General features: G+C 33.4%; 1 protein-coding gene across 1 annotated transcript in view; it reads left to right on the plus strand.

The window, feature by feature from the left end:
• The window catches only part of CSMD3 (CUB and Sushi multiple domains 3), a 1,175,747-nt gene that overhangs the window by 486,614 nt on the left and 672,790 nt on the right, over positions 1-16,343 (plus strand). Inside the window, exon 9 of the mRNA XM_046642300.1 lies at positions 6,998-7,085. Coding sequence (XP_046498256.1) covers positions 6,998-7,085 — 88 coding nt within the window. The remainder of the gene's footprint in view (positions 1-6,997; positions 7,086-16,343) is intronic.

Genomic DNA, 16,343 nt, shown 5'->3' on the forward strand with positions numbered 1-16,343 from the left:
TGTGCTGTCTGTGTTGTTTGTGTATGTTTTATAAAAATGTTTGTGTATTTACCAAATTAACTGCATTAATATCTGTATAACATGCATGATTATTATTCAATATTTTCTGGTATTTAAATGCGTGTTGAGTTAATGGATTAATGTGATAAGCTCCCAAGCTCAGATTGCTTGAAAATGTAAAAGAAACTTTTGATCTAGTGTGTTAACATTCTAGTTTTGTGATTCTAGGATGTGAGATTTAAAAAGATGAGTATGAGGCCAGCCTGGTGGCATAGCAGTTAAGTTCACACACTCCACTTTGGCAGCCCAGGGTTCGCTGGTTTGGATCCTGGGTGCAGACCTACACACCACTCATGAAGCCGTGCTGTGGCAGGCATCCTGCATATAAAAAATAGAGGAAGATGGGCACAGATCTTAGCTCAGGGCCAATCTTCCTCAGCAAAAAACAAACAAACAAACAAACAAAAAAGGATTGGCAACAGATGTTAGCTCAAGGCTGAGCTTCCTCAAAAAATAAAATAAAGAAAAAAGAAGAATGAAATTCATGGTTTCTTGTAGGAATTTTTGTTTGAACATCTCTAAATTTCCCCATAATTATTTTTTAAGGAAAAAATTTGAGTTAATTTATCCAAACCCCTTAAGTCTATAGTCCTTTTTTGTTTTCTTTTGAAAATCTCATGCAATGGCCTGAAATATAAATATACTTATATGCAGCCCCAATACACAATTTTACTTAACATTCAGGGATTTAGAGATCTTCTGAAGTTCATCCATGAATCTCAGATTAAGAATCACTGAATTAGAGCATTCATCTGTATTATCATAAATGAACATAAAGTCAAGTCTCTGGAGAGCTATGCATTTTTGTAGTATAAATCAACAGCAATTTATAGAAATTCCCTGCCTTACTGTTCATACAGATACATGTTATAAATTTGGAAAGAATCCATTCATGATACATCTGACTTCTAAAATGACATATTGACAGTAAATAAGATTATTGTAAATAACATTATTTTTTTTAACAAGAGTATATTTTTAGCATCATTATTTTTATTCAATTCAAAATCCTCTAATGAAATGAGTTTATAATTATTTAGCAAAAATCATTCATTATAAGGGTGGCTCCTTGGCTGAGTGGTTAAGTTTGCAGTCTCCACTTCGGCTGCCCAGATATTCACAGGTTCGGATCCTGGGTGGGGACATGGCACTGCTCATCAGGCCATGCTGAGGTGTTGTCCCACATAGCACAACCAGCAGGACCTACAACTAGAATATACAACTATATACTGGGGGGCTTTGGGGAGAAAAAAAATAAGAAGAAGAAAAAATAAAAGATTGACAACAGATGTTAGCTCAGGTGTCAATCTTTAAAAAAAATATCATTCATTCATTGTAGTTATATCAGAAAAGGATTTTACTTACATGTGTATTGACTTGTATATATATAAAAAACAGTAAATGACACAAATTGAGCAGTTACATCAATTATCAAGAAAGAAATTTGAGCCTATATGTTATCAAATATTTTAAAATATGATTTTTACATTTTGTTAGATTTGAGAATACTAAAGCAAAATTAGGAGATATCAATAGTAAATCATAGATCAAATTGGGTTACCCGTTTGGAAAGCACTAAACAGTTCATTTCAAAGTATTTAGCTCTATAATTATGATTTCTTGTTTTATTTTTTGAGTTGAAAATGTATTTTCAATATTGATACTGTCTGTTTTTATTAAAAAAAAAATAATGCTGCAGTATTATTTTCATATATTAATTGTTTGATACATTTTGGAGAGAAAGACATTTTCCTATAATAGAAAATATGAACAAAAAAGTTGTCAGATGAAATTATTCTGACACATTAAACTTCCTCCTGCAGCATGAAATAAAAGTTAGATGTTTGCAGACTTAACTATTAGGTTTACTACCTTTTTTCCTAATGTTTTTGTCTTCCCAATATACTTATTTTGGAGTTCTAGGTAGAAATTTATAAGCTATGGCTGTTGCACTCTTTCCTTATTTTTGCTACACAGATGTTATTTAGTATGCTGCATGCTTCAGACTTTCAGGTGTCCTGGGAAATTCAGGGTCTTTATACTAAAATATCTAATTTGTATCATAGCATTGAGACATATGTTACTCTCTATACTTGGTATATTGCCTGACTGTACAAATATATTACTTTCATTGTTCTTATATAGGGGCTATGAGGGTGAACAAGAAAAGGAATTTAGACATAATAGTGTATCTGTGGGAAAAAAAATTTGAATTTTTAAAAATATTTATTTAAAGAATATTTGCTTTAAAATCGTCAGGAGAAAAGTTAATGAATCAAAAATAGTTAACCATGAAGCAAAAAATGTTAGTTTACTTCGTAATTTTAAAACGAAATTTGCATTTATCCATTACATTTATGTAAAAGATAAAAAATACTCTTGTACCTTTTTGTTTTTAGTTTTGAACATAAATAGTACCACTTCAACTGACACAAATTATTTTTACCAATTTTTTTATAGTCACAAAATAACAAGCCATTATTTTAAATTTAATTTGATTATAATTTTTTCAAATATTTAATATCTAGTGTTAAGAATATATTCTCTATAGTTGTCTATAGAAAAGAGTTATATTGTTTTAATTTTTATCATTATTATATGTCTATTATCAAGTAAGCATTTAGGTCTTCTCTTTGATATCATTGATTTAACACAGGGTCAAATAATTTTAAAATTAGACCATTTTATCTGACATTTACCTTTCAAATGAAAAAATAAAGAAATAAAGCTTGTGTTCTTTGAAAAAAGAACCAGTCGGTTCTATTACTGGAACTGCCAGAAGTGAGCATAAGTGTGGAGGACGTGAACTACACACATTGCTAAAGCATGTCTACCCTCAATAGCAGCTTTAAAGTTTATCTAAGAAACAAATTAACAAGAGATTCAGGAAACTGAAGTAGTGTTTATGGGGAGCAATTGGTTTTTATATTTTAAACAAGGTTTTAAGCAAGTTTTATATAAATAAACAAGTTTTTATATTTTAAAATGTGTTGAACTTAGTGAACTAGTTGTCTTGCCAACTTTTCTACTAGTCTATTCTAGAATATTAAAGTGGAATTATAAAGAAACTGAGAGTTTCCCATAATGTATTGATTTTTTTTAATTTTGTCTTCAAATTCATACTTTCCTTCATTCATATTATCCATTCAGTCCACAATTCTATTTGGACTACTCCATGGCAGCAGCATGCTAGGCTAAGAAGGTAAAAGAGTGAGTAAAATACAGTCTCAGCTGGCAAGGATCCAATATTTTATTGGGATGCTAAATGAGTTAAGAGGCAACTCTGTGGAACATAAAGTTAGTATGAAATAACATTCTGTCAACATCAATGATGTTTGAGTTCAAAACAGGATCCAAAAGCACTGTATTTTATAACATGGAAAAAGATTTTAAAATCTAATATAAAAAAATCTAAGAAAGATAGCAATGTAACCAGCTAGATGAGGTCATGTAGAGATGATTTTTAGTGAAAATCTACATGTTTTACTTTTAGAGTAGATTATGTGCTATATAAAAGCAAAAGCTTCAGAAAACTTGGTTATACTAACAATATTATATTTTGATGTTGGCTAATTGTATAGTGTTTTCAAGCTAGAACATACAATAATAGGGTAAATTAAGATTCCTGTAGCATGTTTTATAAATGCATATACTAAAGACACTTCAATGTTATAAGAAATGGCAATTCATTCAATTTTTAAAATCCTATAAATTCTGCCCTCTCTTTTTTCCACTGCTTTGTGGGGAAAGGGACTCCTGTTGCATAGATAATAATAATAATAATAATAAAATATCCTTAACAATCAGAGCAAAAAGAGTATTCTCCATAGTGATGCTCTCTTCAAAAGGCAGCACCTTGTCCATGTAATTAAACTTTTAAAGAACATTCATGTTCTCACCACTCTGCAAGTTACTATTCAAAATAAAAGAAATAAAAGTGATGTCTGTCCAGTTGCTGGAATGGCATTATGTAGTGAAAGCAGCTGATTGAATGAATACTAACTTTATTCGAATGTCTTGGCATCACTAGCTGTGGGAAATTATGAACTATCTAAATATCAGAGAAGAGACTATATACTTTATTCTTTATTTTGAATGTTTTTAATTAAAGAACATTAAGTAAATACATGTATCATGCAGAAGCTCTCCTGTTATCTTTACATTTTAAATTAGGAAGTCTTTCTCCCATTGCAGATGTCCAAAAACAGTGGTTTAAAGGACACTTCCAAATAGATGAAAATCGTTTGACGATTAAAATAGTAGGAAATGGGATTAAGTAAAAATGGTAAAAATTATAAATATGCTCTACACTTTAAGATAAAATGTTTGGAAAAGTGTTTTTAATTTTAATTAGTGATGCCATTTTGCCTTGCTGAGCTTTCTGGACAGAATGTAGGGCTCACAGGTTGAGATTAGAATTTCTTGAATCAGTCTGTCAAGGTTTAAACCTAGACTAAGGCACTAACTAGCAATGTGACTTTGGGAACATTTTTTAACCTCTCCATGCCTCAGTTTCTCCACTTGTAGGAAGTGGTTAATAATAGGAACTACGCTTAAGATTGTTGTGAAGATTCAGTGAGTTCATCCATGTAAATGATGTAGAATAGTCCCTGACACATAGTACTATGTACGTGTTAGCTATTGTTAAAATTCATAATAACCTAGGTTTACTTTTTGAGGCAATGATGATGATGAAATGGAAAAACATGAATTTTTTATTTTTTTATTTTATAATATATATCTGTATTGTATTCAAAGACAGACCACTTCTAGATTAACCTATAATCTGTGTTATACAGTAGAAGATAATAAAATAGGTAAACCTTGGTCATGCTACCTCCTTTCTTTATCTTTATCCCATGTTAAAATTTAATAATATGTACTACTCTTTATAATATGCTAAAACAGTTTAAAAAATAAATATAAAATTGCCCATGTTATATAAAAAGAGAAAATAGAATAATCTGGAAGAAAATGAATGATTATCTTTTGCAAAAAGGAGATTTGACTGAGTCTTGAAAATTAGATAGGCTTTTGATAGCTAAAGGGGAAGAAAGGGAAAACGGGGAGACATGGAGAAAACAGAAATAAAACATGGAGTGAGCATGGCTAGCCAGTAAAATTGCAGAACAATGCAGAATCTGTTGGACTTGAGTTATGGATGCATCTTGGGGAGTAGTGGGAAATATAACTGATATACTAGAAATCTAAAATCATAGAAGATTTGAACGGTAATAAAAATTGTCTAGTACTCAAGGTGGATCGGAGTGAATGATAATGGAGTCACAAAAACATCAGTGATTAGGTGAGAGCATGCAGATGAGAGGACAATGGGAATTTGGGTGGGATTATCTAGTAGGTCATTGAAGGAACAAGAAAGGAGCATGGAAAAGATGAAAAAATCATAGCTTGGAGGTTGTTAGCAAAGAAGGAATTTTTCAAGCCATGAGGGAAATATGAAATACGGAGAACTGTGATTTAATTGTCCACCATATGTGATATCAGGCAAAGTAAGAGAGTGGCCCAAAAAGCCCACAGAAAAGTAAAGAGGAATTACAAACCAAGTCAGCAAGGCAAAAAATGCAAAAACATCACATGCTTTACATGGATCAATGAATATGTAGTAAAGTTGGCAATAAGGTTATTGTTGGAACTGTTTAGGAAACTGATTTTTATGGAATGAAGGACACAAATGCAAAATTTCATATCTAATTGAAAATACGACAACTTTACCAGAGTCATGACTGTTGGTCCGTCATGTGCTATCTGACAAATCAGTTTGAACATGTTGACCACTCCGAAGTAAATGATGCAGGGATCCAGTGGTTCTCAATGTTGACTTTATGTTAGAATCACTTTAAGGATTATTAAAAAAAACAAAAACAAAACAAGCAACAACACTGATGCAGGGGCTCCCAGCCTAGGGTAATTACATTAGAATATTTAGAGGTAGAAATTGGCATCTTTCTTCCTTCGTGAAAGCTCCACAGGTGATTCCAATCCACAGAGTAGGATGAGAACTATTGCAAGGTTTAGATTTTTTCCTCTCTGGAGTCTCTACCCAGGTATGGTTCTTTTCTTAAAAAGAGCAGATAAGTTGATGAAGAGCAAAATATGTTATCCTTCACTTCCTTCTAAGATTGAATTTATGAGACAGTATCACTCAGGTATTTCAGAACTATCTGGTTTAAAAATCTTCCTATTAAAAAGATGTATCTTGGGGATTTACATATTTACTGGGGATGACCACATTCACTGAAAATATTTATAAATCTTTCATTGGCTGGGTGTTCTAAAGAAACTGCTGAAAATATGTAAAATGGCTAAGTAAAACATAGTCATAGAAATTGCTAAAGGGTAAAGCCATTGTCTTGGTTTTTCAGTATTATATCATAATTCAATGACATGCTTGGTAGTTTGTACCATAGTTTTACTTTGACATTGGCAGGCAGAATTGCTTTATTATATGCCAAATAAGAAGTGCTAATAACCTTAAAGTTTTTCCATAGTGTCTTATTTTTCTATTGCAACTTTAAAAATAACAGGTACCCAAATTACACTGTCGTAACTGGTAGTGACTTATTTACTGCCATTAATAATTAATGGAAACTCTGGCATTGATATCCTGGGAATGCATTGCCAGAGATTTCACAGCTTGATAGTAATTAATAATAAACTTTAATTGTTAATTTCTTAATATTCAGAATAATATGTCATTGAATATGAACATCAAACTTATTTTTCTATAGGTACACAAGTAAAAAAATGTTTTTGTCTTCATTATTGGGTTTTAAAGTTATATTTTAACTTTCTATATTTAAACTATAATGATTATAATAACAAAACACAAGACTATATTTTCTGTAAATTTTTAAATTAGTATCATCCTTGATTTTCTAATCATATATGTTTTACTTCTTCTTTCCTTTTGTTACAGTAAATGAGGGAGGTATTAAAACAGCTTCCAATTTATGCCCAGATCCAGGAGAACCAGAAAATGGAAAGAGAATTGGATCAGACTTTAGGTAACATTTTAAATTGTTGATTTCATTATATAGTTTGTTAAAATGCATTTTAATTAAAATTTTACAAATAGCTAATAATATGGAGATGAAGACTTGATGACTTAAAACCATGGCAGCTAGATTCCATTGATGTGTTACTATTAATAATATTTTATTATTTTAAAGTAGCTAATTAAATAACATCAACTTTATTAGGACACTTTTTTGGAGTTTAAATGGTTAATTTCTTGTCAAGTACTAAGTAAAAAATCATCGGATTTACATTTGAAAGACATGAGTTTGAATTCAAATTCTTCTGCTTATTACTTGTCTGATCTTGGGTAAATCACTCAATCCTGTCTACCTGAGTTTCATATTCTGTAACATGTAAATCAAATGGACCACGTATAATGATGAGTTTCAAATGAGGTACCGCCTGTGAAACCTTCCTGCAAATGTTCTATAAACGTTTTATATGTATTTTTTAGACGTAACCATAGCTTGAATATGTTTTATGTCCATCTTAAAATTAATATTTATTTTATTAATTTGAAATTGTTTACAACAACCTAGAGAATGTATGAAGTATACTATGGTAGCCATCAATTTGCATAACTGTCAAATATTTTTTAAAAACGTTGAATTTTCAGTACTCCTTTGGTTGTAGCATTTTACAAATGAAAGATAGAAAAGATCCTATGAATACTAAATGATAATTTAGTTAACATTCACAAATACTTATTTTTACAAAGTATCCATGATATATTAAATTTAAAAAAATATATTGATAATGGTTATAGTTACACACACCACACATTGACTATCTTCTTTATATTATTTGTATAAAGTATGAATGATACTCTAAATAATATTCCTATAAAGAAAAAAGATAGTTCTTAAAATAGAGACATACAGAAATTTTATCCCCATGTATCTTTAAAGATGACTTAAAGTTATAATTGCTATACTTGGAGTAGAAAACAATAATATTATTTCAACATGAATAATATTGTAATTTTCTAAACATTTTGCAGATCTTTATTTAACCATCCTCATAATTTTTAAAATTATTTTGTTGAGGTCATAATAGTTTATAACACTGTGAAATTTCAGTTGTACATTATTATATATATGTGTCCCTTTACCCCTTATGCCCACCTCCCAACCCCCTTCCCCTCTGGTAACCACTAATCTGTTCTCTTTGTCCACATGCTTATCTTCCACATATGAGAGAAATCATGCAGTGTTTATCTGTTTCTGTCTGGCTTATTTAGCTTAACATAATAGCCTCAAGTTCCATCCATGTTGTTTCAAGTGGGACAATTTTGTCCTTTTTTAGGGCTGCGTAGTATTCCATTGTATATATATACCACATCTTTATCCATTCATCTGTTGATGAGCACATGGGTTGCTTCCACATCTTGGCTATTGTGAATAATGCTACAGTGAACACAGGGGTGCATAAGTCTCTTTGAATTGTTGATTTCAAGTTCTTTGGATAGATACACAATAGTGGGATAGCTGAGTCATATGATATTTCTATTTTTAATTTTTTGAGATATATCCATTCTGCTTTCCATAGTGCCTGCACCAGTTTGCATTCACATCAGTAGTATTCGAGGGTTCCCTTTTCTCCACATTCTCTCTAACGTTTATTTCTTGTATTGGTAATTATAGCCATTCTAACAGGTGAAAGGTGATATCTCAGTGTAGTTTTGATTTGCATTTCTCTGATGGTTAGTGATGTAGAACATCTTTTCTTGTGTCTATTGGCCATGTGTATATCTTCTTTGCAAAAGTATCTGTTCATATCCTCTGCCCATTTTTCGATTGGGTTGTTTGGGTTTTTTTGTTGAGATGTGTGAGTTCTTTATGTATTTTGGAGATTAACCCCTTGTCAGATATATGATTTGCAAATACTTTCTCCTAGTCTGTGGGTTGTCTTTTCCTTTAATTCCTGGTTTCCTTTGCCTTGCAGAAACTCTTTAGTCTGATGAAGTCCCATTTGTTTATTTTTGCTTTTGTTTCCTTTGCCCAAGTAGACATGGTATTCAAAAAGATCCTTCTAAGACCATTGTCAAAGAGTGTACTGCCTATATTTTCTTGTAAGAGTTTTATGGTTTCAGGTCCTACCTTCAAGTCTTTAATCCATTTTGAGTTAACTTTTGTGTATGGTGAAAGGTAATGGTCAACTTGTCCAAAAGCAGTGGTCTAATGATCTAAAGATAATGGTCTTTCATTCTTTTGCATGGGGCTCTCCAGTTTTGCCAACACCATTTATTGAAGAGACTTTACTTTCTCCTTTGTATGTTCTGGGATCCTTTGTCAAAGATTAGCTGTCTGTAGATATGTAATTTTATTTCTGGGCTGTCAATGCTGTTCCATTGATCTGCATGTCTGTTTTTGTACCAGTACCGTGATGTTTTGGTTGCTATAGTTTTGTAATATATTTTGAAGTCAGGGATTGTGATGCCTCAAGCTTTGTTCTTTTTTCTCAGGATTGCTTTAGCTATTCAGGATCTTTTGTTGCCCCATATGAATTTTAGGATAGTTTGTTCTATTTCTGTGAAGAATCTCAATGGGCTTCTGATTGGGATTACATTGACTCTGTAGATTGCTTTAGGTAGTATGGATGTTTTAATTATGTTTATTCTTCCAATCCATGTACATGGAATATCAATCCATTTCTTTATGTCATCATTGATTTCTTTCAATAATGTCTTGTAGTTTTCATTGTATCAGTCTTTCACTTCATTGGTTAAATTTATTCCTAGATATTTTATTCTTTTTGTTGAGATTGTAAATGGGGTTCTGTTCTTGACTTCTCTTTCTGATAGTTCATTATTAGAGTATAGAAATGCAACTTATTTTTGTAAGTTGATTTTGTACCCTGCAACTTTGCTCTAGTTGTTGATTATTTTTAATAGTTTTCCAATGGATTCTTAGGGTTTTCTATATATAGAATCATGTCATTGGCAAATAGAGTTTCACTTCTTCCTTGCCAACGTGGATACCATTTATTTCTTTTTCTTGCCTAATTGCTCTGGTCAAAACGTTCTGTTGTATGTTGAATTTTCAAGAGTGGTGAGAGTGGGCACCCTCATCTTGTTCCTGTTCTCAGAGGGATGGCTTTCAGTTTTTCCCTAGTGAGTATGATCTTGGCTTTAGCTTTGTCATGTATGGGTTTACTATGTTCAGCTACTTTCCTTATATACCCATTTTATTTAGAGATTTTATAAATGCATGTTGGATCTTTTCAAATGCTTTCTCTGCATCTATTGAGATTATCATGTGGCTTTTATTCCTCATTTTGCTAATGTGGTGTATCACATTAATTGATTTGCAGATGTTGAATGATTCCTGCATTCCTGGTATAAATCCCAGTTGGTCATGGTGTATGATCATTTTAATGTATTGGTGTATTTAGTTTGCCAAGATTTTGTTGAGATTTTTTGCATCAGCCATATTGGCCTGTAATTTTCCTTCTTTGTATTGTCCTTGTATGGCTTTGGTTTCAGGGTGATGTTGGCATTGTAGAATGAGTTAGGAAGTGTACCATCTTCTTCAATTTTTTGGAATAGTTTGAGAAGGATAGGTATTAAATCTTCTTTGAATGTTTGGTAGAATTCTCCTGGGAAGCCATTTGGTCCTGGACTTTTATTTTTTGGAAGGTTTTGGATTACTGTTTCAATCTCTTTGCTTGTGATTGGTCTATTAAGATTCTCTATTTCTTCATGATTAAGTTTTGGGAGGCTGTATGAGTCTGAGAATTTATCCATTTCTTGTAGATTGTCCAATTTGTTGGAATAGTTTTTCATAGTATTTTCTTAATCCTTTGTATTTCTGTGTTATCCATTGTCATTTCTCCTCTTTCACTTATAATTTTATTTATTTGAGCCTTCTCTCTTTTTTTCTTAGTGAGTCTGGCTAAGAGTTTGTCAATTTTGTTTATCTTCTCAAAGAACCAGCTCTTAGTTTCATTGATCCTTTCTGCTGTTTTTCTGGTTTCAATTTCATTGATTTCTGCTCTAATTTTTATGAGTTTTCTCCTTCTGCTGAGGGCTTTGTTTGTTCTTCTTTTTCTGGTTCTGTTAGGTATAGTTTAAGATTAGTTATTTGAGATTTTTCTTGTTTGTTAAAGTGGGCATGTATTGCTATGAATTTCCCTCTTAGGATTGCTTTTGCTGCATCCCATATAAATTGGTATGCTATATGTTCAATTTCATTTGTCTCCAGATATTTTTTGATTTCTCATTTATTTCTTCATTGATCCATTTGTTGTTCAGTAGCATGATGTTTGACCTCCACATATTTGTCACTTTCCCAGCTTTTTTCTTGTAGTGGATTTCTAGTTTCATTGCAAGATGCTTGATAGGATTTTCATCTTCTTCAGTTTGTTGAGGCTTGCCTGTTTCCCAACATGTGGTCTATCTTTGAGAATGTTCCAAGTGTGCTTGCAAAGAATGTGTATTCTGCTGATTTCAGATGGAATATTCTTTATATATCTATTAAGTCCCTCTGGTCTAGTTTGTCATTTAATTCCACTATTTCTTTGCTAACTTTCTGTCTGGATGAGCTATCCATTGATGTAAGTGGGGTGTTGAGGTCCCCTACTATTATTATGTCACTGTTAATTTCTCCTTTTAAGTGTATTAATAGTTGCTTTATGTGCTTTGGTGCTCCGTATTAGGTGGATATGTATTTATAGGTGTTATGCTCTCTTGGTGGAGTGTGCATTTTGTCACTATATACTGCCCCTCTTTGTCTCTCATTGCCTTTTTTATCTTGAAGTCTTCTTTGTCTGATATAAGTTTGACAACACCTGCTTTCTCATGTTTGCTATTAGCTTGGAGTATTGTCTTCCATCCCTTCACTCTGAGCCTGTGTTTGTCTTTGGAGCTGAGATGTGTTTCCTGGAAGGCAGCATATTATTGGGTCTTGTTTTTTAATTCATCCAACAACTCTGTGTCTTTTGAGTGGAGAATTCAATCCATTTACATTTATAGTGATTATTGATATATGAGGGCTCAATAATCCATTTTATCACTTGCTTTTGGTTGTCCTATATTTCCCTTGTTTCTTGTCCTGTATATTTTGGGATGCTAGTTCAATTTGGTATTTCTCTATGATGGTTTTCTCTTTATTTATTATTTGTGTCTCTGTTCTTATTTTTTGTTTAGTGGTTACCATGAGGTTTGTATAAAAGATCTTGTAGATGAGATAGTCCATTTTCTGATAGCCTCTTATTTCCATAGTCTAAGCAGGTTCCATCCCTTTCCTCTTCCCTATCTAAGTTATTGTTGTCACCACTTATTGTGTTTTCTGTTGTGAGTTTGTGATTAAAATGAAGTGATTTCAGTTATTTTTGATGCTTTCCTTCCCTATATCTTTAATTTGGAATTAAGTTTTTGCTAATCTGTTCTGATAGAAAGCTCCAACTTTTCAATTTTGTCTGTTTATCTCCTTTCTCAAGGCTTTGTAAACCCTTTCTTTTATTTTTTTTCAAGTATTAGGGCCTTCTTGATCGTTTCTTGTAGGTAGTGTCTTCTGGCAATGAACTCCCTCAGCTTTTGTCTATCTGAGAAAGCTTTTGTTTCTCCATCATATCTGAAGGATAGTTTCACTGGATAGACTATTCTTGGCTGAAAGTTTTTGTCTTTCAGAATTTTGAATATATCTTTCCATTCTCTCCAAGGCTATGAGGTTTCTGCTGTGAAATCCACTGAAAGACAGATAGGGGTTCTTTCGTAAGTTAGTTTCTTCTGCTTTGATGCCCTTAATATTTTTTCTTTGTCATTGACTTTTGCCAGTTTTACTAATATATGCCTTGGAGAAGATCTTTTTACTTTGATGTAATTAGAAGTTCTATTAGCTTCATTTACCTGTAATTGCTGCTCCTTCTTCAGGTTTGGGAAGTTCTCAGCTCTTATTTCTTTGAATAAGCTCTCTGCTCCTTTCTCCCTTTCTTCTCCCACTGGAATACCTTTAATCCTTATATTGCGTTTCTAATTGAGTCGGATATTTCTTGAAGAATTTCTTCATTTCTGTTTAGTCTTAGTTCTCTCTCCTCCTCCTTCTGAAACATTTCTGTGTTTCTGTCCTCTAAATTACTGATTCTGCCCTCCATAATATCAATTCTGTTTTATGAGGACTTCTTTATCTTTTTGTTTTTCATCTTCATTGTGTTTTTATTCTTAAACACATTATCATTGCACTTTCATCTCCAACATTTCTGAGTGGTTTTTTTTTTTGTAGTTTCATCTCTTTTGTGAAGAATTCCGTATGTTCATTAATTTTATTCCTGAGATCATTAAACTGTCTTTCTGAGTTTTCTTGTAACTCATTGAGTTTCTTTATGATAACTATTTTGAATTTTCTGTCATTTAGATTGTAAATTTCTATGATTTCATGATTGATTTCTGAGTACTTGTCACTTTCTTTCTTCTCTGGAGTGTTAATATATTCTTCATGCTATTTGATGGTGTGGATTTTTTGCCATCGCATAGTGGTAGTATTTGGTTGCAGATTCCACCTGCCACCACTGGGTGTGGGGGCAGCAGGAGCTGTGTTTTCTGAGCCCTCTGTAAGCCCTGGCAGTATGCCTGTCCATTGGAAGCTGTGCCAACATGGCCCATCTGCATTTACCCACTGGCCATTGCTGCTTTACACAGATATGTGCAGATGCTCTGGCAGGGATCCCCTGCTCTCACTGACTGGCCAAACTGGTGTGCCAGGAGGTAAGGAGGGGTGCTTTCTTTCACATACATGATCCTGTGAACCCTGCTCTGCACTCACTGTCTGCTTGCCTGGGCTGCTCAGTTTGGTGTGGATGTCCCTGTGATTGCTAATTGCCTCAGCAATTGCTTTAGTCAATTGCTAAATGCCTCAGCATTCCCACAGGCTGTGAACTTCTGTTCTTGCAGAGGGCTGGCTTTCCCCCTTCTCCTCTCCAGGTTGTGCGCTGGCTGCTGCACTACATTGCTGCTTCTCAGGAGGGAGAGAAGATACCCTTATCTCCTTCCACTGCCTCCCCGGAGGAGGTGGGGGGGTGTCCAGCACCCCTACCTTCAGATGTATGGCTCTGTGGATCTTTGAGATGTCTGTTTTGTTCTGTGAATGTCCTCTATTGGTTTATGAATGTCGTTTTCTTTGTATCTTGTGGGAGAGAGACTTAGGGAAGAGCTCACTCCACCATGATGACAATGTCACTCTCTCATCAAGCCCCATAATTAATGTAGATAATAATGTTTGAAGGACACATTAGAAAGAAATTCAAAAGATCTGGCATCTAGTCACACTCTGATCTTAATAAACTGAGTGACTTTATTAAGACTCAACCAGACCTCTCAGCCTCAATAATTAAAAATGATATTTTATAGACTGCAAAGTGGTAAGCAATTTACTGTGGTTTTTTTAATATGTCTTCTTTCTTTATTATGAAGTCTTATATGGTATTTATTATTTTTTACCCACTTTATAAGACAAACTGAAGCTCTGTTTACCCAGCTAATAATTTGATTGAACTGGAATTTGAACGTATTACCTTCTGATTTCAAAACTTGTCCTTTTGGGGCCAGCCCCATAGCTGAGTGGTTAGGTTTGCATGCTCCACTTCGGTGGCCCAGGGTTTAGCTGGTTTGGAGCCTGGGCACAGACATGGTGCCACTCGTCAGGCCATGCTGAGGCAGTGTCCCACACGCCACAACTAGAAGCATCCATAACTAAAATATACAGCTATGTACTGGTGGGGCTTGGGGAGAAAAAGCAGAAAGAAAAAGAAGATTGGCAACAGTTGTTAGTTCAGGTGCCAATCTTTAAAAAAATATTGTCCTTTTAATCACTCTAGCACATTATGCTTTGAAGTCAAACGAACTTCATTCAAATCCCATCCTTGCCATAAACTATCTTGTCTTCTCTAAGAGTTGGTTTCCTCAGACCTAAAAATGAGGATAATAATACTTATCTCAGAAGATTGAGAAGAAGATTATGTGAGATAATACATGCATGGGTAGTAATCACAGAGCTTGAGACAAAGTAAGTACTCAATTAATGCTAGGTGCTATTATAGTATTATATGATACATAGAATAATTATTAACACTTACTTTGCCCCTTTATTTAAAAAATATATGGTTTATTGAAAATAGACTTAAAACAATAGTAATATAGTGAATTAAATTACCTTCAAGTGTAGTGGATTTCACCCTAAGATCCTCTTGCAATCATGTTTCAAGCACTATGATAGATGTTAGGCATCCAGAAGCTCACAGTCAAACTAAGATGTAATACAGTTGTTAGAATTTAAGAATGTGTGAAATGTTGTAGACGCACAAAGGAGGTATGCTATACTTGGAGGCTAAAAGATAAGAGTCACAAAAAGATAACATTGAGCTAGGTCTTGAAGGATCATTAGAATCTGGTACAGAGAGGAAGAGAAATCCAGAGAAGAACATTTACACATTCATTATCTACATATGTTGTTTTCCTATTATGTGCCTGGCCTTGTTCTAGGAACAAATAAACAAAAAGCAGACATAGTACATGCTCCCCAATAGTTCTTAGAATTGAAATGCAGAAAAGACAATAAACAAATGAGCACATCCAGATATAATCACAAATTTGGAAAAGTACTGTGAAGTCAGAAAATAAAATAAAATAACAAGGCTCTATGAGAGAGAATAAAGAAGTCAGGATGGGAAACCCACTCAATTTAAGAAGGTCCCACTATCATTGATAATGGAAAACTTTTATGCATCTAGCCGACAGGGAATGCCTCACATTGAGGAAGACCTTGATGAACTGTTCCAGGAAAATAAAGATCAGTGAGTCTAAATTATAGAATGGAAACATCAGAAAAGCATAGAATGAAGTTGAGGAGGTAAAGAGAAACCAGATCTCTTCTGCAGAAGAAGCAAATTGGCAGCTGTCCAGGCCAATATGAACTGAAGATATGTTTTGTTTTAAGCCAACAGTATTTTTTTTTTTTTTTTTTTTTGGTGAGGAAGACTGACCCTGAACCAACATCTGTTGCCAATCTTCCTCTTTTTTTGTTTGAGGAAGATTGTTGCTGAGCTAACATCTGTGCCAATCTTCCTCTGTTTTATGTGGGATGCTGCCACACCATGGCTGGATGAGCAGCGTGAAGTCCACGCCTGGGTTTCAAATCTGCAAACCCTAGGCTGCCAAAGTGGAGCACATGAACTAAACTATTATGCCACCAGGCCAGTCCCAAGCACACTGTTTTTAAAAAATAGGAGCCAACATTTAAAAATCAGGAGAT

This window comes from Equus quagga, chromosome 16 (assembly GCF_021613505.1).
Source record: "Equus quagga isolate Etosha38 chromosome 16, UCLA_HA_Equagga_1.0, whole genome shotgun sequence".
Taxonomy (NCBI): Eukaryota; Metazoa; Chordata; class Mammalia; order Perissodactyla; family Equidae; genus Equus; species Equus quagga.